Here is a 24,352-nt window from a genome sequence, read left to right as displayed (position 1 = left end):
GCAGCCTCATCCGGACAAGAGAGACGCTAAACCTTCAAGCAGTCGGCCTGACGCCTCTCTTCCTATTTAATTCTTCATAAACTGAGCTGACATAACAACAATCATTTTCATTCGCTGACTTTGCACAAATTCCCCTTTTGTCAATTACAGAGCCCAATTATTTAGACAATCTTTTAAGATTTCGTAGTTTAACTCTATTGTTAGCCTATGTGTTAAGTTTGTTATGTGTATTATATTCATATTTAGAGAACATTAGAATTTACTGAGCATCATTGATTCTAAAATCACGATGAACATCAAGTCTAGCTGATAAGAAAATACTGGAGTTTTGAGGAGATGGTTATCCATGGTTGTGAAGGGTTCAAATGACTACTTAACAGACACAATAGCAACAGGAGGACAAAAAATAATCTTCATATCCAAAGTACCCAAATGAACCAAGAATTAATATGTAACCCACACCAAATGACAGAAGACCCAGACAGGTAATGGGATAGAACCAAAATGACTACCATTAATATAATAGAGAGAGCAGCATCTATCGCTTGCAGGAACGGATCCAGACTGCTAATTATGTGAGACTTCAACCACATGAAGATAGACTGGGAGAACAGAGACCCACATGGAGGACCAGATACATAGAGAGCTAAGCTGCTGGAAGTGGCAACAAAAACTTTCTAAGCCAACGCGTCAAAGGACCCACCAGAATGAGAGAAGAAGATGAACCAGCTAGACTTGATCTGATATTCACCCTGAACGAGTCGGATATTAGGGAAGTTAAGTTGGAAGCCTCCTTGGGAATGAGCGATCACAGTGTACTCATATTTGGTTACCTGAATAGTTAGAAGTAATCTCCCACAAAAAATTACTAGAAAGCAAAGGGCTGGTGTACCGAAAGAGGAATTATTAAGAGATGAGAAAATTCCTAAGAGAAATTCCATGGGACACAGAACCTACGTCCGTACAAGACATGGTACATTATGTCACCCGAAATTGTCAGGAGGCAGTGTAAAATGAGAAGCAAAAGAGGAATCAGTGGTTTAATTGGACATGAATGGAAGCAAAGGCACTAAACAAAAGGGCGTGGAGGAACTACTGAAATAACGGAACACCAGAGAGCAGAGAGAGATACCAGAGAGCAAGGAATGAGGATCTCAGTGGAAGAAGAGAAGCATAGAGACAGTATGAAAATGACAGAGTAAATGTCATTTTCATGTCAACTAAGCCTAGACCGAACCAAAGCTGTTTCACAAGTCACATCAGAATGAAAACAACTCTGAAAGATCAGGGTCTGAAACTGAGAACGGGTGAGGACATTTACCTAGAGAATGACAAAGAGGTGTCTTAAGAACTCAACAAGAGATTCCAGGAGGTTTTTACAACAGAAAGAGGAGAAGTCCCTGAACTAGGAAAGGTGGCAGTAAAAAAGGCATCCTTGGGAGGATTTGAAATTACCAGAGATGAGGTTAAGAGTCAACTGTTGGATCTGAACGAAAGGTGGTTGGAGCAGGACGAAATCTCACCATGGGTACTGAAAGAGTATGCAGATGCACTTTGCTTGTACATTCTCCAGTGATACTAGTAAGTCACTGGAGACGTGAGACCTACAGTAATATGGAAGACAGCTAATGTAGTCCCAATATACAAATATGGCGACCGGTAAGAGACACTGAACTACAGGCCAGTGTCCTTAACTTATATACCATGCATGATGATGGAGGAGATCGCGAGAAAAAACCTAGTAGCGCATCTGGAGAGAAGGTATTTCGTGACAAACACCACCAATATGGGTTCAGGGATGGCTTATCTTGCCTCACAGGTTTAATAGAATTCTTCGACCAGGTGACAAAGATTAAGCAAGAAAGAAAAGGGTGGGCAGACCACTTTTTCTTGGACTGTCGTAAAGACTTTGACATGGTAACCCATAAAAGTTCTGGTGGATTAGTTGGAGAAACAGACATGAGTAACTGGTAGGGTGCCTTACTTCTCCATGAGTGTGGAAAATATGGCGATAGTCATTATCGTAATCCAAGTGAAAAGAAACTAAATATAAAAAGATTTAGCATTTCTTTATTTGCTATCATTCGTACACAACCAATAAATAGGACCACAGTTCTCAATGCACAAGTTATTGAGGGGCGCCGTAGCTGAGGGCCGGGGAGCGGACGGACGGCTGCAACCTCTTCCTCTGAGGAGCGGGCAGCGTCTTCTGCAGCAGCGAAGGCGATCTGGTCCAGCACGAACTGGGGGATTGGGTGGGGGAAGGCAGGAGCCACTGGCAACAGGTCAGACTGGGGCTGGTAGCCGTTCTCGTCGGCGACGAACTTCACATGGACCAGAGTGCCGTCAGGAGCAGTGTAGCTGTGGACAAAGAGATCGGCAATTTAAGTGTACATATATCAATGCAGATTTTTAAAGTTTAATTTAGATATTTTCAAAATCTATTTACATCTTCATTTGGAAATATGAAAATTTTGTCTTATTAAATAATAGTTGGAATTTCACCCTCGAAGGAGAGTTAGTTTTGTATTTATTTCATTCAATCATATACGTAAATTCAAAGTGGATACTTAATTAATTCTACATATCTTAGATTCAAGATTACACTTAATTTATCCAAATTACGTTAAACTTTGTTTTAATAAGCTTTTGTTGATGACTGCTACGGCAATATAAAGAATATTTAGTGATGAAGCTAAAGTCTTATATTGGCCGCCAAAATCAAGATAAAACCAAAGAATTAGACACAGCTTCTGCTCTCAGAGTAGAAGTTGATTTCAACTTTTTGTTATTTACAATCCGTCAAATAACAATTATATACAAATAACTTCGTATATTAAGGAAGGGAGCGAGGTTCCATAGAGTCAGTCTGTTCATCACGCGATCCGGCAGGAAGGACCCTTCTGTGATCAATCCAAAATAATTGAGCAAACTTTTACACGTTACCATTTATCAGTTCCGACTTGGCTGCAACTGCCAATGAATTTGTAAATTCCTCACACAACTCTTCGTAAACAATATCAATAGAACTTTTATCGCACCTTGCATCATCTTATTTCCTTGCCAGGCATAACAATTTTCATAACGAAAATTTTAAATTTTTAACTGTTACATATCAAATTCATCATTAACTTCCCACTAACGCCAATGTACGAATCTATGTTGAATAATTTTACCTAAAATTACCCCTCAATGGCAATTTCAATACTCACGAGTATTCTCCTGCCTTGACCACAGAGCCATCAGGGCCGTCGGGGGAGCCAGACTGGGACAAGACGATGCCGTTGCCAGTCTCCACGTCCAGGTTGTAGCTGCCGTCCTCCTCGTGGACACGTTCGTCCTTCAGAATGGGCACCACCTCCACCTCCTCACTGGAACTTTTAGGAGGAGCGCTGTACCCGTACTGAGGGGCAGCAAAGGCCACAGTGGCCACGGCGAAGAGGATCACCTAAAGAAAATTTTGAACCATTTCTAGTGAAAATGTGTTAACTATTGAGTTAACTATTGAAAATATTATAGAACTTATTTAACAATAGCACTTCATAATAAGCATAAAACTCCACTACTTACAAACTTCATGGTAGCAGGTGTAGGGAGATACTGATGAGAGACCTTCCCTTCTGGTCTTATATAGGCCACTGTTTACCTGGCCCAGTGCCTTGACCTTCCTTCACCCAGAAGTACTTTCACGGCCACAGCTAACACACAAAGAGCCCGGAACGTATCCATGTAAATGATATAGAATAACTTACAATTTTTTATATGCGGTATTGATGAAAGTATGCAGGATACCGATGATTTTGTTGAATTGATGTAAGTAAAAGAAACATCACATGATGAGTATAGATATGTTCGGCGGAACGCTTGCTAAATTGGGCGTTTACTGAACCAAACTTGCGTGTTTGGCTACAATGGACCTCAGCAAATAATAGATAGAAAGATTCGTAACTATAAACGCCAACCATGAATTTCGCAATTTCCACGGTATAATTCATGAAGAAGTGTTGTGCAGTAAAACGAAAAATGGAAAATATTGTGGAAGATGTCATAAATACATCTGACCTTATTAGAGCACGAAGTTCCATAGACAGTTTAACAGCTTTGTGAAAGAGAATAAGAACCCTCATGGACCTCTCATCACCCTGACGGTTGATGGGAAAGTCAGGAAGCTCTACTGAAGGACTGTAATGAATTGTGGAAATACAAATTTTAATGGAACAGAAAGGAAAGCATGTTCAAAAAGATAATGAATGAATTCGAAATCTAGCTTTCATGTGGATATCACAGAACGCCTAAATTACCTGAATACAAAGATTGCAAGAATGCAACAAATCTGAGATAATTTTTTGACTAGGATTCATGATTCTGTGATTCTTTTTTTCATGACAATTTGCAGAGTAATCTTTCACACTCTCCAACGTTGAAATCCCAGCACGACGCACCTAAGGTTTATGCTGCCCCTCACACATGAAATTACTGGAGCGAAGGTTTCTAAGATAAGGAATAAATGTCATGAAAGATTTATTATCATGAAATTCCTCGAGTGATTTCTGCAAATTTTGGAACCCATCGGTGTTATTGAACTACCAAATTTTTTTGAGCTAGAAATTATTGAATTAGAATGTGTTTCTATATGAGAGAAAGTTTAAGTGCGTTGATGTTGACACATTTTATCAATATGTGGCACGAAATTATCTAAGTATCAAATATTTAGCACAGAAAATATTTCAATGTTTGTAAGCACACATGTAACAGCACTTACTTGTAATGACCATTAAAAACTCTCGGCTTGGTTCTTAACTTACTGATGCACACCTGAATTCAATACTCCAGGTTGCTGTAGTTCAATCATTTGCCCCACACTTTTGATGCAATATTGTAAACCTAGAGATGTCAAGTGTCAGGAAGCAGACATACCAGAAACTAAAATCGCTGGGAAAATGCTGGAATAGATGCGAAATAAACAGCGTTATACGTCAATATGTATTCCCATCGAATATTTATTATTTTATTATTATTATTATTATTATTATTATTATTATTATTATTATTATTATTATTATTATTATTATAATTGAGAAAATCCACTAGGGCAATGAGGTGGGCGCGAACCTACGACTTTGGCATTGCAAAGCCGCATACTCTACCACGAGACCACCATTGACTTGTGAAAGTCATACAAGCGCGTGTGTGTGTATTTACTATTTGTGCCTGTAGAATCGAGCTGTTACCTCTTGGACCCGCCTTTTTAACCAATCTATTTCTCCTTTATGATGTCTACTACAAATATTTATAACAAACACTCATTCCCCCAGGAAGCAGCTTGTAGCAGCTGTCTAAATCCCAGGAACCTATTTACTGCTAGATGAACAAGAGCATCAGGGTGAAAGAAACTCTGCCTAATTGTTTAGGCCTCGGCCGGTACTCGAACCCGGGCCCTTACGACTACGACCCCCCTACCGTTGCCTACTCATCCGCGAGTCCCCTGTGTATGTATGTGTACTCATCTAGTTGTGCTTGCGAGGGTTAAGCTCTGGCTCTTTGGTCCCGCCTCTCAACCGTCAGTTAACTGATGTTCAGATTCCTGAGCCTACTGGGCTCTATCATATCTGCATTTGAAACTGTGTATGGAGTCAGCCTCTACCACATCATTGCGTAATACAGTCCACCTGTTAACTACGCCGATACTTAAAAATTTCTTTCTAACGTCCCTGTGGCTCATTTCGGTACTCAGTCTCACCTGTATCCCCTTGTTCGAGTATCACCCGTGTTAAACAGTTTATCCTTATCTACCGTCAATTTCTCTGAGAATTTTGTAGGTAGTGATGATGTCTTCCCTTACTCTTCTGTCTTCCAGTGTCTGAAGGTGCATTACACTCAGCTTTTCCTCGTAACTCATGCCTCTTAGTTCTGGGACTAGCCTAGTGGAATACCTCTGAACTTTTTCCAGCTTCGTCTTGTGATTGACAAGGTACGGGCTGATTGCTGGGGCCGCATACTCCAGGATTGGTCTTACATATATGGTATACAAGGTTCTGAATGATTCCTTCCACAGGTTCCTAAAGGCTGTTCTGATTTTAGCCAACCTCGCGTATGCCGCAAGCCAAATTCTTTTTATGTGGGCTACAGGAGACAGATTTGGTGTGATATCAACTACTAGATATTTCTCTATGTCCATTTCATGAAGTACTTCATCATCTATTCTGTATCCTGTATCTGGCCTCCTTTTTCCACAGGATAGTTTCGTTACCTCACATTTACTCGGGTTGAACTTTAGTAGCCATTTGTTGGACCATTCATTCAGTCTGTGTAGGTCATCTTTTAGCCTCCTACTAGCATCCTCTTCTTTAACCCTCCTCATATTTTTTGCATCATCAGCAGACAATGAAAGGAACGATTCTATACATTCTGGGAGATCATTTACATATATCTGAAACAGTATAGGTCCAAAGCACTGAACCCTGCGCTACTCCACTGGTGACGCTTTACCAATTTGAGACCTCACCTGTGTGTGTTTGTATGTGTGTGTGTGTGTGTGTACTCACCTATTCATCTATTTGTACTCACCTATTTGTGCTTGCAGAAGTTGAGCTCTGGCTCTTTGGTCCCGTCTCTCAACTGTCAATCAACTGGTGTACAGGTTCCTGAGCCTATTGGGCTCTCTCATATCTACACTTGAGACTGTGTATGGAGTCAGCCTCCACCACATCACTGCCTAATGCATTCCATTTGTTAACTACTCTGGTATGTGTGTGTGTGTGTGTGTGTGTGTGTGTGTGTGTGTGTGTGTGAACCTAGTTGTATTCACCAAGTTGTGCATGCGGGGGTTGAGCTCTGCTCTTTCGGCCCGACTCTCAACTGTCAATCAACTGTTACTAACTACTTTTTTCCCCACACCACACACACACCCCTGGAGGCAGCCCGTGACAGCTGACTAACTCCCAGGTACCTATTTACTGCTAGGTAACAGGCCATTACGGTGCAAGAAACTCTGCCCATTATTTCTCACCGGAGCCCGGAATCGAACCCGGGACCACAGAATCACGCGTCCAGCGTTCTGTCCGCTCAGCCACAAGCCCCATGTATGTGTGTGTGTGTATAGTTTATGAAATGCTAATGAGGAATATTTCCTTACTTCGTTAAACAATTTATTTATTAACGTTATTAAGATTACCGATTAACACCAAACTTTATTTTTTCAGCTATTGAGTATTAATTTTTGTAATAAATACATCTATATTTTATGTTCAGTATAGAAATGTAAAATACAAGGCTATCTGCCGAATACAGAAACATTGTAAATATAGGCTCCACAGGACTAATTATTTACAGCTTCGATGAGTTGGATAAATAGGTTTTAATGACGGTAAAAGATTGTATATTGGACACTTTTACATATTGACGACTGCCTGTGCTTTCTCATTTAACATTCACTCTCAGATATTTTAAGAAATTATATAGGAGGATAATATATTTCAGCGGAAATTCTGCTAAGTCAGTAAACGAGAGTGATTGTTGTAATGTCAGCTCATTTTAGGACGAAATAAATGGGAAGAGAGACGTCAGGCCAACTGCGTGAAGATATCGTCTTCTCATTTGTTAAGATGTGAGACGCTGGAGTAGGTTTAACATGAAAGATTAAGAGTTAGTGGTGAGAAAAGGACCAGGTTCGAATGAGAACGCAGACAACACTACAGAAGAAGGAAAACAATATCGGAAATACTTAATTAAGTACACACGACTATCCCAACAAAGAGAAAATTATTTAAACTGAAAGATTTAAAAATAGAGCAGAAGCTGAAGCAATCCTTCTAGGCTAAGGAAATGAAGTTGGAACAGAACGCGATACAAGAGAAAAGAAAAATCCAAAATATTTCTACACATATGCAAAATCGGGATAAAAAAAACTCCACCAGTATTTCACTTATACTTACAAGTGAAGGTTCAATAGAGAAGATGACAAGAAAAGTAGTTATATCATAAAAGATCCATATGAGAATATTTTTAGCACCCTAATAAACAACATAAAAGAGTAAGAGCCGGACAGTTCTATACTAATGATACCCAAACCCTTTACTATATATATATATATATATATATATATCTATATCTATATATATATATATATATATATATATATATATATATATATATATATATATATATATATATATATATATATATATATATATATATATATATATTTTTTTTTTTTTTTTTTTTTTTTTTTTTTTTTTTTTTTTAAGTTGGTGAGGGTACCACCTCTGGTGCCAATGTGGGGACCCATAGCCTCGGAGAAGAAAATAAAAAGTATTCAGAGGAGACCTTGTGGTTTCTCACTGAACACCAATATTATCTTCTACCACCCTCATTCTTTTGTATGTACACACACATATATATATATATATATATATATATATATATATATATATATATATATATATATATATATATATATATATATATATATATATTTATATATATATATATATATATATATATATATATATATATATATATATATATATATATATATATATATATATATATATATATATATCATATCAACACGAAAATGGAAGATTTAAAAGAAAAATGGACAGCATACTCCTACACTCAGCACTGGCTCCAGACTCGTGTCATTCTATATTTATATAGAAATATGAAGAGCCAAAAGCACGAGGGGCTCGGTGTGTTATGGAGAAAAGGCTTGGGTACAAGAAGACATGCCAGAAGAACTTAAATCCGCAGATTTAGCTCCTCTACACATATAATATAAACATATAAAATAAGTAAATTATTGGGGCCGTCTCAAAGCTCTCAAAATGTGTTATCTGCACAAGAGGCGAGAGAGGTATTACATAACATATATATGGAAAATACTGAAAAACTAGATTCCAAATTTGCGCAGTAAAATAACGACATTATTTCGGAACGATACGACAAGAAATGCAGAATATTGCCACGAAAGAGTAAGGGTGTTATAAGCACAATCAGAGAACATTTTATGAATATCAGAGGTCCACGACTGTTCAGTATCCTCCCAGCATAAATAAGAAGTATTGCTGGGACAAAAGTGGACTTCAAGAAAAAAAATGACAGTTTCCTGCAAGAAGTGCTGGACCGAACCAATTTGTAGTGGATATGTGGTCCTGCGGGCCGGTTGAAACAACAGTCTGTTGGACCAAATTCTTTTAAATTTAGCTTGGCCCTAGGCCAGGCTTGGGGAGTAGAAAAACTCCCAGAACACTGTCGGTACAAAACAATATAGAGGATGGAATGAAAAAGATTTGGAATGATATAGAAGACTGAAGTCAGTATCTCTGAAGAATAAGGAGAGTTTACTGAGTTTGGTTAAAGAATGATTAAAGTGGCTTGGAGAGAACATTTAAGTAAATTAGGAGATAATGAAAGAAGACGAAGAAGATGAGGGACAGCCAAGGGAAGAAGTGCAAATAGAGTATGAGCAGCGGAAGGCCAGGGATTAAGGCTAGATGGAATCAGTTTGTTGCATAATTTAACATATTGTTTTAAATAACTCACAGAAAGCATTTTACACCTAATTGTATGAAGCAGTGGTGTGTTTTGCTGTGGTAGTTTGGTGGAGTATGATTTTGTTAGTTCTTTGTAATGCTGTTGTAGTGCAACGTAGTGTATAAAATATGACTAAGACATGTATCTAATTTTAAGGGATGAATATATAATTTATTCATATGAAATTATTGTTCGTTTTCTTCAAGGTTGATTCCTCTCTATAACACGAAAGTGGCGAGCGTAGGTGTTACGTTGGTGATAATCCCCGTGAAAAAAGTAAATATAAAAGGATTTAGCATATTTTAATTTCCATCATTCGTACACAACCAATAAATATGATCACAGTTCTCAATGCACAAGTTATTGAGGGGCGCCGTAGCTGAGGGCCGGGGAGCGGACGGAAGCTGCAACCTCTTCCTCTGAGGAGCGGGCAGCGTCTTCTGCAGCAGCGAAGGCGATCTGGTCCAGCACGAACTGGGGGATTGGGTGGGGGAAAGCAGGAGCCACTGGCAGCAGGTCAGACTGGGGCTGGTAGCCGTTCTCGTCGGCGACGAACTTAACGTGGACAAGAGTAGCCGTCAGGAGCAGTGTAGCTGTGGGGAAAAATGATCGACAATATGAGCGTGCCCTCTGTTATCTTCAACTCTTTAAACTGTAATTTACGAATTAAAAAATATTCAGCTGAAGATCATGAGATGTGGGTCCATTAATAAGTAAATGATCTTCTACCCTCCGATCCCTCTTACCCTCTTCAGTTCCTGTATTCAATCATATGCAACAGTTCTTATGTTGTTGTTGTTGTGTTGACCAGACCACACACTAGAAGGTGAAGGGACGACGACGTTTCGATCCGTCCTGGACCATTCTCAAGTCGATTGAGAATGGTCCGACTTGAGAATGGTCCAAAACGGACCGAAACGTCGTCGTCCCTTCACCTTCTTGTGTGTGGTCTGGTCAATATTGAGCTAACTATTAGATGTTATCATTTATCGGCCTCGACTTTACTACCATTGTCTGTGAGTTTGTAAGTTCATCAAATAAATATCTAAGTAAACAATATCATTAGAGCTTTTACCGCACCTTGCATCATTGAATTCATGGCCAGACATTTTAACTTTTCCTACAGATAATATTTTTTTTTATCGGTTGCATAGCTAAAAGGGCACTGACTTCCCACTAACGCCAATGAATGAATCAATATTGAATAATTAGACGAAAAAAATCACCCTTCCATTACAGTGCCAGAACTCACGAGTATTCTCCTGCCTTGACCACAGAGCCATCAGGGCCGTCGGGGGAGCCAGACTGGGACAAGACGATGCCGTTGCCAGTCTCCACGTCTAGGTTGTAGCTGCCAGTCCTCCTCGTGGACACGTTCGTCCTTCAGGATGGGCACAATCTCCACCTCCTCGCTGGACCTTTTTGGAGGAGCGCTGTACCCGTACTGAGGGGCAGCAAAGGCCACAGTGGCCACGGCGAAGAGGATCACCTAAAGAAAATTGTGAACCATTTCTAGTGAAAATGTGCTAACTATTGAGTTAACTATTGAAAATGTTGTAGAACTTATTTAACAATAGCACTTCATATTAAGTATAAAACTCCACTACTTACAAACTTCATGGTAGCAGGTGTAGGGAGATACTGATGAGAGACCCTCTCTTCTGGTCTTATATAGGCCACTGTTTACGTGGCCCAGTGCCTTGACCTTCCTTCACCCAGACGTACTTTCACGGCCACAGCTCACACACACAGGGTCCGGAACGTATAGATGTAAATGATACAGAAAACTTAAATTTTTTATATGCGGTATTGATGAAAGTATGCAGGATACCGATGATTTTGTTGAATTGATGTAGGTAAAAGAAACAACATCAGATGATGAGTATTGATAAGTTCGGTGGAACGCTTGCTAAATTGGGCGTTTACTGAACCAAACTTGCGTGTTTGGCTAACAATAGACCTTAACAAATAATAGATAGAAAGACTCGTAACTGTAAACGCCAACCATGAATTTCGCAATTTCCACGGTATTAATCATGAAGAAGTGTTGCGCAGTAAAACGAAAAATGTAAAATATTGTGGAAGATGTCATAAATACATCTGACCTTATTAGAGCACGAAGTTCCAAAGACAGTTCAACTGCTTTGTGAAAGAGAATAAGAACCCTCATGGACCTCTCATCACCCTGACGGTTGATGGAAAAGTCAGGAAACTCTACCGAAGTACTGTAATGAATTGTGAAAATACAAATTTTAATGAAACAGAAAGGAAAGCCTGTACATGTTCAGAGAGATAATGAATGAATTCGAAATCTAGCTTTCATGTGGATATCACAGAACGCCTAAAATTACCTGAATACAAAGATGCAAGAATGCAACAAATCTGAGATAATTTTATGACTAGGATTCATGATTTTGTGATTCTTTTTTTCATGGCAATTTGTAGAGTAATCTTTCACACTCTCTAACGTTGAAATCCCAGCACGACACACCTAAGGTTTATGCTGCCCCTCACACATGAAATTACTGGAGCAAGGTTTCTAAGATAAAGAATAAATATCACGAAAGATTTATTATCTTGAAATTCCTAGAGTGATTTCTGCAAATTTCGGAACCTCTCGGTATTAATGAACTACCAAAATTTTTTGAGCTAGAAATTATTGAATTAGAATGTGTTTCTATAAGAGACAAAACTTCATGTGCGTTGATGTTGACACATTTTATCAATATTTGGCACGGAACTATCTAAGTATCAAATATTTAGCATAAAAAATATTTCAATGTTTGTAAGCACACATGTAACAGCACTTACTTGTAATGACCATTAAAAACTCTCGGCTTGGTTCTTAACTTACTGATGCACACCTGAATTCAATACTCCAGGTTGCTGTAGTTCAATCATTTGCCCCACACTTTTGATGCAATATTGTAAACCTAGAGATGTCAAGTGTCAGGAAGCAGACATACCAGAAAATAAAATCGCTGGGAAAATTCTGAAATAAATACGAAATAAACAGCGTTATATCAATATGTATTCCCATTGAATATTTATTATTATTATTATTATTATTATTATTATTATTATTATTATTATTATTATTATTATTGAGAAAATCCACTAGGGCAATGAGGTGGGCGCGAACCTACGACTTTGGCATTGCAAAGCCGCATACTCTACCACGAGACCACCATTGACTTGTGAAAGTCATACAAGCGCGTGTGTGTGTATTTACTGTTTGTGCCTGTAGAATCGAGCTATTAGCTCTTGGACCCCGCCTCTTTAACCAATTTATTTTTCCTTTATGATGTCTACTACAAATATTTATAACAAACACTCATGCCCCAGGAAGCAGCCTGTAGCAGCTGTCTAATCCCAGGAACCTATTTACTGCTAGGTGAATGAAACTCTGCCCATATGTTTCTGCCTCGGCCGGACTCGAACCCGGGTCCTTACGACTACGACCCCCCCTAGCGCTGCCTACACAGCCGCGAGTCCTCTTCTATTTGTATGTGTACTCACGTAGTTGTGCTTGCGGGGGTTGAACTCTCGCTCTTTGGTCCCGCTTCTCAACAGTCAATCAACTGATGTACAGATTCCTGAGCCTACTGGGCTCTATCATATCTACATTTGAAACTGTGTATGGAGTCAGCCTCTACCACAACACATGCCTAACGCATTTCACCTGTTAACTACTCTGGCACTGAAAAAGTTCTTTCTAATATTTTCTCATACTTTCTCATATTTTGGGAAATTATATAGGAGGAGGATAATATATTTAAACGGATGTTGTGCGAAGTCGGTAAACGAGAGCGATTGTTGTAATGTCATCTCATTTTAGGGCGAATTAAATGGGAAGAAAGGCGTCAGACCAACTGCGTGAAGGTGTCGTCTTCTCATTTGTTAAGATGTGAGACGCTGGAGCGGGTTTAACATGAAATATTAAGAGTTAGTGGTGAGAAAGAGGACCAGGTTAGAATGAGAACGCTGTAAACACTCCAGAAGAAGGAAAACAATATCGGAAATGTTTCATTAAGTAGACACGACTATCTCAACATAGAGAAAATTATTTAAACAGGAAGTTTAAAAAAATAGAGCAGAAGCTGAAGCAATTATTTTAGACAAAGGAAATGAAGTTGGAACAGAACGCAATACAAGAGAAAAGAAAAATTCAGAATATTTATTCACATATGCAAAATCTGGATAAAAAAAAAAAAACTTCCACCAGTATTTTACTGATACTTACAAGTGAAGATTCAATAGAGAAGATGAAAAGGAAAGTAGTTAAATCTCAAAAGATCAGCATGAGATTACTTTTAGCACCCTAATAAACAACATGAAAGTTCAGATCAGATCTTCAGTTTTATAGTGAAAACTGACATTCAAAACTCAGATAATCATGGATTAAGACGAGAAGATTATGTCATTCAGTATTTAATCGCCCACTATGACAAAATCACTGATGCATAAGAAGAACAACGAAATGCAGACTGTTGTATCCACTGACTTTGCAAAGGCATATGATAAGTGTGATTATGGAGCAGCGATAGCACATAAAATGATATCAATAGGAATAACAGATGAAGAGCAGCAATGGATATTCAATCCCCTGTTAACAGAATGTAAATCAAGTCCAAGCACAATGAAAAACTTTTTACCTCAGGGCGCAGTCCTTGCACCACAGTTTTTTCTTACTCTCATGTCAGATATAGACAAACTTACAAATTACAGCTTCGTGTCATCTATTGCCGAAGACACAAAAATCAGCTGGGAATTACTTGTTTAGAAGATATTGAAAAACCACAATCTGATATTAATAACTTTTCGACTGGGCAGCGGAAAATAACATGATGTTTAACAGAGATAAATTCCAGGTACTTATTTATGGAAAATTAAGTGATTAAATAAAATACAGGGTACAAAAGACAATCGAACAAACCCATAATAGGAATGCAACATGTAAAAGGATATGGAAATAATGATGTCTGACAACCTAACGTTTAGGGAGCATAACCAAACAAATAAAGAGTCAACTAGAAAATTTCTTGGACGGATTAAGAGAATCTTCATATCCAGGGATCTCGTCACAATGCTCATTATCTTCAAATCTCTTGTCTCTTCCTGCATTGAGTACTGCTCGATTCTCACTTTTTCAAGACGAAGAAGATGAGGGACAGCCAAGGGAAGAGTGCAAATAAAGTATGAGCAGCGGAAGGGATTAAAGCTAGATGGAATCAGTTTGTTGTATAAATTTAACATATTGTTTTAAATAACTCACAGAAAGCATTTTACACCTAACTGTATGAAGCAGCGATGTGTGTTGCTGTGGTAGTTTGGTGGAGTGTGATGGTGTTAGTTCTTTGTAATGCTGTTGTGTGCAACGTAGTGTATAAAATATGACTAAGACATGTATCTAATTTTTAGGGAGGAAAATATAATTTATTCATATGAAATTCTTGTTCTATTTCTTCAAAAATGATTCCTCTCTATAACACGAAAGTGGCGAGCGTAGGTGTTACGTTGGTGATAATCCACGTGAAAAAAACTAAATATAAAAGGATTTAGCATATTTTAATTTCCATCTTTCATACACAACCAATAAATAGGACCACAGTTCTCAATGCTCAAGTTATTGAGGGGCGCCGTAGCTGAGGGCCGGGGAGCGGACGGAGGCTGCAGCCTCTTCCTCTGAGGAGCGGGCAGCGTCTTCTGCAGCAGCGAAGGCGATCTGGTCCAGCACGAACTGGGGGATTGGGTGGGGGAAAGCAGGAGCCACTGGCAGCAGGTCAGACTGGGGCTGGTAGCCGTTCTCGTCGGCGACGAACTTAACGTGGACAAAAGTACCGTCAGGAGCAGTGTAGCTGTGGGGAAAAAATGATCGACAATATGAGTGTGCCCTCTGTTATCTTCAACTTTGTTAACTTTAATTTACGAATTAAATAATATTCATATGAAGATCATGAGACGTGGGTCCATTAATAAGTAAATGATCTTCTACCCTCCGATCTTTTCTCTTTATTCCTTTTATTCAATCATATACAATAGTTCTTATGTGTTACTGAACGTTACAAGCTATTCAATATAATACCTACTTGATTCAAGTAACGTAGAACATTATTTTAATAAGCTTATGTTAAAGCTTAACACAGGAACATTAAAATTATTAATATTGGAGTTGCAGTCCAACAGTGGTTTCCAAGATCGCAGAGTCAGACACAGCTTCTGCACTCAGCAGAGAAGTCGATTTGAATTTAGTGTTATAACAGTTGTAGAAAAAGAGTTTCATATATTTTCTTTCGAGTCCGGGGCCTCGTAGCCTGGTGGATAGCGCGCAGGACTCGTAATTCTGTGGCGCGGGTTCGATTCCCGCACGAGGCAGAAACAAATGGGCAAAGTTTCTTTCACCCTGAATGCCCCTGTTACCTAGCAGTAAATAGGTACCTGGGAGTTAGTCAGCTGTCACGGGCTGCTTCCTGGGGGTGGAGGCCTGGTCGAGGACCGGGCCGCGGGGACACTAAAGCCCCGAAATCATCTCAAGATAACCTCAAGATATACTGGGGAAGGGAGCAGATTCCCAATAGTCATTTCATTCCTCACGCTGTCTCGCAGGAAGGCCAATTTCTCTGACCCATTCAACAATATTGAGCAAACTATTAGATGTTATCATTTATCGGCCTCGACTTTACTACAATTATCTGTGAGTTTGTAAGTTCATCAAATAAATATCTAAGTAAACAATATCATTAGAGCTTTTACCGCACCTTGCATCATTGAATTCATTGCCAGACATTTTAACTTTTCCTACAGATAATATTATTTATATAATATCGGTTGCATAGCTAAAAGGGCACTTACTTCCCACTAACTCCAATGAATGAATCAATGTTGAATATTTAGACGAAAAAAAATCACCCTGCCATTACAGTGCCAGAACTCACGAGTATTCTCCTGCCTTGACCACAGAGCCATCAGGGCCGTCGGGGGAGCCAGACTGGGACAAGACGATGCCGTTGCCAGTCTCCACGTCCAGGTTGTAGCTGCCGTCCTCCTCGTGGACACGTTCGTCCTTCAGGATGGGCACCATCCTCCACCTCCTCGCTGGAACTTTTAGGAGGAGCGCTGTACCCATACTGAGGGGCAGCAAAGGCCACAGTGGCCACGGCGAAGAGGATCACCTAAAGAGAGATGATAATAAAATCTAGCGATAATGTTGTAAAAGCAAATTGTTGACAAATTGTTAGAATTTCTTTAACGATATCACTTCATAGTAGGTATAAAACTCCACTACTTACAAACTTCATGGTAGCAGCGGTAGGGAGATACTGATGAGAGACCTTCGTTTGTGGTCTTATATAGGGCGCTGTCTACCTGGCCCAGTCCCTTGACCTTCCTTCTCCCAAAAGCACTTTCATGGCTACAGTTCACATAGAGCCCGGAGTAGAGCTGGTTTTTACTGTAAAGAAAAAATGCTGGGACATTGAGCTATGCCTTCCAGTACTTCGGTAGCTGTAATGTTCCTTTCCTTTGTATAAACTGTTGTTAATCGAATCTGTTATTGAAACGAAAAATCAGACTCAGAAACACACACACACACACACACACAAACACACACACACACACACACACACACACACACACACACACACACACACACACACACACACACACACACACACACACACACACACACACACACACACACACACACACACACACACACACACACACACACACACACACACACACACACACACACACACACACACACACACACACACACACACACACACACACACACACACACACACACACACACACACACACACACAGAGGCTAACCCACAATAATGTTGGTCTAGTATCCCCCTCCCACTTTAGAAGATGGGTGTTCAATGCACCTAGTGCCAAGGTGAATGAAATGTTACATTCATGGTAGAGTTGTATAATATACATATATATATATATATATATATATATATATATATATACATATATATATATATATATATATATATATATATATATATATTGGTACTTACTATTGAAGTCACCAGCGGCATACTACTTGTTCTCTGTTGAAATCGCCAATGGATTCCTACCTACTCTCTATTGAAGTCACCAGCCGATTACTACTTGCTCTCTATTGAAGTCACCAGAAGATTTCTAACTATCTACTGAAATCACTGATTTCATTTTAAAGCGTTATTTGACAAAGAGTGCTGGGAAGATGGGACACCACGAGCGTAGCTCTCATCCTTTAACTACACTGAGGTAATTGCACTTAGGGAATTCCACACACACACACACACACACACACACACACACACACACACACACACACACACACACACACACACACACACACACACACACACACACACACACACACACACACACACACACACATATCTCTCAGAAAGAAAGCAAAGGGTTACAGTGAGATGGAGAGATGTCAGAGTGGAGAGAGGTTATAAATGGAGTACAGCAAATGTCGGTTCTAGGGTCCATCCTGTTTCTAATACATGTCAATGACCTGACAGGAAATTGGCTCCTTCATATCAATGTTTCCAGATGATGCAAAACTAATGAGAAGCGTCTGGTTAGGGCTTAGACTGTGATGCACTGCAAAAGGATTTGAATACTTGAGAAATGGTCTGAAAAATGGCTGCTAGAATTTAACCCAGCCAAATTCAAAATTATGAGGATTGGAACAGGAATGCGAAGACCTGAAGACCGTGGTACAGGATAAAGGGAAGACAAAGTCTTCAATCGGAAAAGGAAAAAGACCAGGGAAGTGGACATTGTCCCAAATCTGGTGCTAGAAGCCCACATTAGCAGACTAACATCCGCTGCATATGGCATACTGGCCAATATCCACGTATCCTTCAGAAACTGGGACAAAGGAGATTTCTGGGCTCTATATACAACGAAGGTGATACCCACAATTGAATTCCAGGCGTCTCCAGCATGGAACTCGTACCTGAAAAAGGACAACGAGAAACTAGAAAAGGTCAAAAGATATGCAACGAGACTAAATTCTGTAGCTGAGGAGAAATTGTGGAAAGACTGAGAGAACTGAGCCTTACTTCACTGGAGGAAAGTGGAGATAGGGGAGGGGGGGCATGATAACAACAGATAAAATTCTAAGGGTAGTTGACAAAGTAAACAAAACAGCATAGTTCAACGTAAGGAACAGCAGATCGAGGGGTAATAGATGGAAACTGGGGGACGCAAATGAGTCATAGACACATCAAGAAGTTTTTCAGTGTCAGAGCTGTCGATAAATGGAATTGGTTAAATGCAGGAGTCGTTGAAATTAATTCGATTCAAAGATTTAAATGTAAATATGATTCAAGCGTGAGAAATGAGTCAATGCATTAATCTAAGAATATTCGGAAGGCGGAGCTATGAGCTTAGGTCTATCCCGCAATCACATCTGGGTGAGTACACAATAAAAATCTATGGGGTCGATGTCACTCAGAGCCTTTCTACAAAAACCCACATTAAAATGATATTAAACGCGGCATATGTTAGGTTGACCAACATCAAATCTGTCTTTAAATATTTGTGTAAGGAATCAATCAAAACTTGTATGTCACATATGTCAGACCAATACTGGGGTATGCGGCTTCAAGATGGAGTCCATATCTAGTTAACCACAAATCGAAGTTAGATAAAGTTCAGACACACGCCAAGACAAATCTTAGAACCGAGAGGTATGAGTTACGAGGAAAGATTTCAGGAATTAATCATCACATAGCTGCAAGATAGAAGAGTTAGAGGAGACATGATTACCACATGGAAAGTTCTCGGAGGAACTGATTGAATAGATAAAGCTAAAAAGATAAAATATAAAGCAAAAATTAGCCACAGAGGCATTAGATAATTTTTTGTGTGTCAGAGCATTTAACAAATGAAATGTACTAAGAATGAGGAAATATATATAAAGTATAATAAATGAAAAGATTCTTCATTGTATTTAAAATACCAGACGTTTAATTCATAGCACAGCTGTTCTAAAAAAAAAAAGATAAAATACAACGCAAGATTAACTGAAAACATTAATGTTGTTCAAAATTGTATCTCATTAAATGAATTAAAATAACTAAAATTAACACCTATTATAAACTATATTCAAAGTAAAGGACAAATACATATACACAGGAAAGAAAAATATATAAAAATATATAGATATAAAAAAAAATTTAAAAATATAAAAGATATAGAAAAATATATATACAAAATATAGAAAAAACTTAAGACGATACTTCAAAGAAAAGAAGTACTGCGTAAGTTGTCCAAACCATCCAAGTCAGGTTTCATTCTAGCGATTGAGATACTTTTCAAGACGTTGAGTTTCAGATGTTACGAGCTAAAACACAAAACAGCTAATTCGTTGTAAGTGAAAAGGTGTTACGGTTCTTCGCAGTGATCTCGAATAGCATAGGATGCACATTGCCTAAGAGGCAGACCAATGCGGTAACCCACGTGCTCACAAGTGGGTTTAATGGTTCGAAAGATGTAGTTCTCACTTATCGAACATTACATTTCCAACATTTAAAAAGATAGACAACACCAAGCTTGTTCTCTTCAAAGGTCGTCCTCATCAACAAAGGCCAAATGTTTGTTATTCCGGCCGCCCAATCCCGTGTATGAGTGAGAAATGATTTACTCACTACAAACAACAGATGACGTTCCAAACATTTCTTGAATTTCAAGATGATATTAATAAAGTTTTCGACTGGGCATCAGAAAATAACATGATGTTTAACAGTGATAAATTCCAGGTACTCAGGTACGGTAAAAATGAGGACCTTAAACATAATACAGAGTACAAAACACAATCAAATGTACCCATAGTAGGAAAACAGCATGTAAAGGATTTGGGAATAATAATGTCTGACGACCTAACGTTTAAGGAGCATAACCAAGCAAATATTGCGACAGCCAGAAAAATGATAGGATGGATTACGAGAACTTTCAAATCCAGGGATCCCATCACAATGGTTGTACTCTTCAAGTCGTTTGTGTTGTCCCGTCTTGAGTACTGCTCAGTACTCACTTCCCCCTTCAGAGCAGGAGAGATTGCTGAAATAGAGGGAATACAGAGAACATATACGGCACGCATAGACGCAATAAAGCACCTAAATTATTGGGATCGTCTCAAAGCCCTCCAAATGTACTCACTAGAAAGAAGACGAGAGAGATATCAAATAATATACACCTGGAAGATACTGGAGGGCCAAGTACCAAATCTACACAGTAAAATAACAACGTACTGGAGTGAACGATATGGAAGAAAATGTAGAATAGAACCAGTGAAGAGCAGAGGTGCCATAGGCACAATCAGAGAACACTGTATAAACATCAGAGGTCCGCGGTTGTTCAACGTCCTCCCAGCAAGCATAAGAAATATTGCCGGAACAACCGTGGACATTTTCAAGAGGAAACTAGATTTATTCCTCCAAGGAGTGCCGGACCAACCGGGCTGTGGTGGGTATGTGGGCCTGCGGGCCGCTCCAAGCAACAGCCTGGTGGACCAAACTCTCACAAGTCAAGACTGGCCTCGGGCCGGTCTTGGGGAGTAGAAGAACTCCCAGAACCCCATCAACCAGGTATCAACCAGGAATAGTGCTTCTCAGACGACCTCTGTTCGAAGCGCAATGCTATAACAGCTTCACCCACATACTTCAAATTCAAATGACACAAACAGAACCTAAACACGTAAGCTAACCTAACTAACGCCAAAATATACAGAAAACTTTAATAAATAAATTTATATATATATGAGAACAAGCCTATTTTTAATACACAATACGTGAAAGTTGTGTCTTCAGGGACGGCCGCCGCTTGGACCAGCCTGGACTGAGGACAGGTGGCAAAACGCGATCTAAGGTCATAGGGTTAATGCTACATTTAAAATTGTTTCCAATTGCGTAGTTGTTAATAAACACGAACTGAAAGCTTTCAGTACCCTAATACGGGAATTTGACGTAATGTGTGTCTTTAGGGACTATGGTAACCACGTCAGTACGTAGAAATTTAATATTTAAGAATCTCATCAGGATTCTATAAAATATTTTCCTTGGAAAGGCATTTGAAATAAAGAATTCGTGCAAGATTTTATCTTCAGTATCAAATATATAGTTAATAATCCGAACAGAAATTAAAAACTCTATTTAATAAAGTCTTGATTGTATTCAGTTTATATAGGACTGAAGTAGACAATAGACCTCCAATATTAGTAACTATTTGGGTCAAGAAAGAATGTTCTATAATTGTCTTCAATTTCATAAAAAAAAATTCATGGACATTTCTGCGCGGGCCCCCAAGCCTCTGGCTGGCCCACTAGTGTTACATGTCTCTTGTTTCTGTTTAACTTAGGAGGAGTATGAGAATTTAAGACTCGTATGTTCGTATCAGTAAGATTATGCCCTATTTGTTTAACAACGTCTTCTGCTCTATTGAATCTTAGTTAAAATCTTATTGGGTTTGTAATTGTGCAATGTGTTAGACAATGATCCAGTGGTCTGTCGGGCAATTTCGTAAGTAAAAGACAAATTTGAATGTTTGGAATGCAAATACGAAACAAACACATTAATATGTTTATCTCGTATAAAGTAAACAATAATGTATTACTTCAGTAATATGTCCGAGATAAGTAAATAAGATGTACCCGCGGATTTTGCGAATACACGAGGTGAAGGGCCGCAGTGGAGTCCCCGTAGGTCACACCCGCTAAGGGGAAGGATACGTGTCAAAGGAGAGGCACAAGACGAGCAAGACTGTAAAAGACTTCTCGTATATAAGAGTAGATGTAGTTGATAAAAATCAAAAGTGACTCGCATAAACCAAAAGAGCTTAAGCACTCTCAGATATTCTTGTGTTCTCGCACTTCTTGTATTAAGCTGTAATACTCATGTGTTAATACAATCATTTCATTAAATTTCATTAATACTCCTGATAAATACAATCATTTCATTAAATACAATATGCATTTGGATGATAGCATAATGATTGAAAATTGTTATCATTATCGCCAATCATTTATTACATAGAAAAGTCTGCATAAACAAACCAGTCAGTGAGTTACCATCCATAGAATAACAAAATTGTTTTTACATAAACTATTTTACAACCAGTTTTTCTTTATTTGTTTACCTTACTCATGTTTTTAAATGGTGCTGCGTAAAGGTTCATGTTACACACAAGGCCAGACTTTCACTCTCTATCCTGAACCTGTTTCTTTACAGGGAATTTTATCTATACATAGTGTTATTACTCCGTATAAAACTAGGGAAGTGAGAGTTACTTTTTGTTCAAACATTTATATACATAATTGATTAAAACAATAATATATTCCATAAATTATTAAATACAATCATTTATGCAATATAAAATTATAAATAAGTTCTTATATATACAAAAAAATGGATTTAATAGGCGAAATTTTTATACGCATATGAGAAATATTGATATTTTACTTATTTATTAAGCAAATGTTCCTACCATTTACCAGACTAAGACAGAACGATGGGAGACTTGGTCAGAGACCGGGCCGCGGGAATCTTGAACCCCGGAACCACCGCAAGGTAACCGCAAGGTAGGGTAACCATCAGAGGATAATCAAATTTGAAAAACTTCAGTATTTGTAAAGAGTATATTTCATTCTAAAATAAATAGAATAAATACATGTCAACTTCAGGAGTAGTCAAGTAATTGTTGAAAATCTGAAGTTCTTATGGAGCGCCGGACCTGAAGGAAAGAATCTAATCAGACTCAGCAGAGAGCTCTCCTCGGGCACGGGCAGCGTCTTCCTCAGCAGCGAAGGCGATCTGGTCCAGCACGAACTGGGGGATTGGGTGGGGGAAGGCAGGAGCCACTGGCAGCAGGTCAGACTGGGGCTGGTAGCCGTTCTCGTTGGCGACGAACGTCACATGGACGGGAGTGCCATCAGGAGCAGTGTAGCTGTTGAAAGACAATTTAAATATACAAATAAGTCTCTTTCACTATCATTAGTTCCTTAAACATCACTACTTTGTTTATCTTGAAGCAAAGTTTATCTCATTTGAAGTAAGTAAAACGTTGACACTCACGAATAGCTTCCAGACTTGACGATGGTGCCCTCGGGACCGTCGGGAGAACCAGACTGGGACAAGACGATACCGTTGCCAGTCTCTACATCAAAGCTGTACCGTCCGTCCTCTTCGTGGACACGGTCGTCCCTCAGGATGGGCACTACTTCAACACTCTCAGCGGAGCTGGCGCTGTCAGGCCTGGGTGCGGCGACGGTCACGGCGACCAAGGCGGCGAGGATCACCTTAAGATAAATTATTGTTAATGTTTTCATAAAAAATATCATCAACGGAATCACTCGTCCATATTTCACTAATAATACGCATATAACGTTGCGTCCTGCCAAGCGTATGACGCTCTGGCTAAGCACTATAACACGCTTTTACACTTACGAACTTCATGGTGAGTGGTCTTGGTGGGTACTGGTACCCAAAATCGCGGCGCTCTGACTTTTATAGTGGCAATGTAAAGGTCTTCGCCTGGTGGCACCTGCGACTGGCACAGGGCCGCTTGGAACCTGCAGTAGACACGCCCTTGACTTTAAAATCTAGTCAGTATCTGTAGTCCTGCTAACCTTTCGTGCAAAGTTTTTGTTTACCCACTTTGCTTTTTCTCTTTTTTATTTTCTGTGAGTAAGGTAATCACCTTAAGTTTTTATTACTTCATTGAAGTCAAAAAACGATTTAGAGAATCCTGCTGATTTAGCTTCCAATTTATTTGGATAATTAATTGCATTTTAGTTAACA

General features: G+C 39.0%; 1 protein-coding gene and 2 pseudogenes across 1 annotated transcript; all 3 read right to left on the bottom strand.

The window, feature by feature from the left end:
* Positions 1-2,050: 2,050 nt before the first annotated feature.
* On the bottom strand, positions 2,051-3,597 carry LOC123754919 (cuticle protein AMP1A-like; annotated as a pseudogene).
* Positions 3,598-9,817: 6,220 nt separating this feature from the next.
* LOC123754917 (cuticle protein AMP1A) lies at positions 9,818-11,175 on the bottom strand. The gene is given in 5 exon segments (XM_045737260.2): positions 9,818-10,107; positions 10,109-10,127; positions 10,787-10,890; positions 10,892-11,023; positions 11,146-11,175. Coding segments are annotated over 5 exon segments (477 nt in total). The 5' UTR covers positions 11,155-11,175; the 3' UTR covers positions 9,818-9,894.
* A 3,908-nt stretch (positions 11,176-15,083) lies between these two features.
* On the bottom strand, positions 15,084-24,075 carry LOC123754926 (uncharacterized; annotated as a pseudogene).
* Between the last annotated feature and the right edge of the window lie 277 nt (positions 24,076-24,352).

Source organism: Procambarus clarkii, chromosome 28 (genome assembly GCF_040958095.1).
Source record: "Procambarus clarkii isolate CNS0578487 chromosome 28, FALCON_Pclarkii_2.0, whole genome shotgun sequence".
NCBI lineage: Eukaryota > Metazoa > Arthropoda > Malacostraca > Decapoda > Cambaridae > Procambarus > Procambarus clarkii.
The sequence above is the reverse complement of the archived record's forward strand: the minus strand, read 5'-3'. Positions and strand labels throughout refer to the sequence as shown.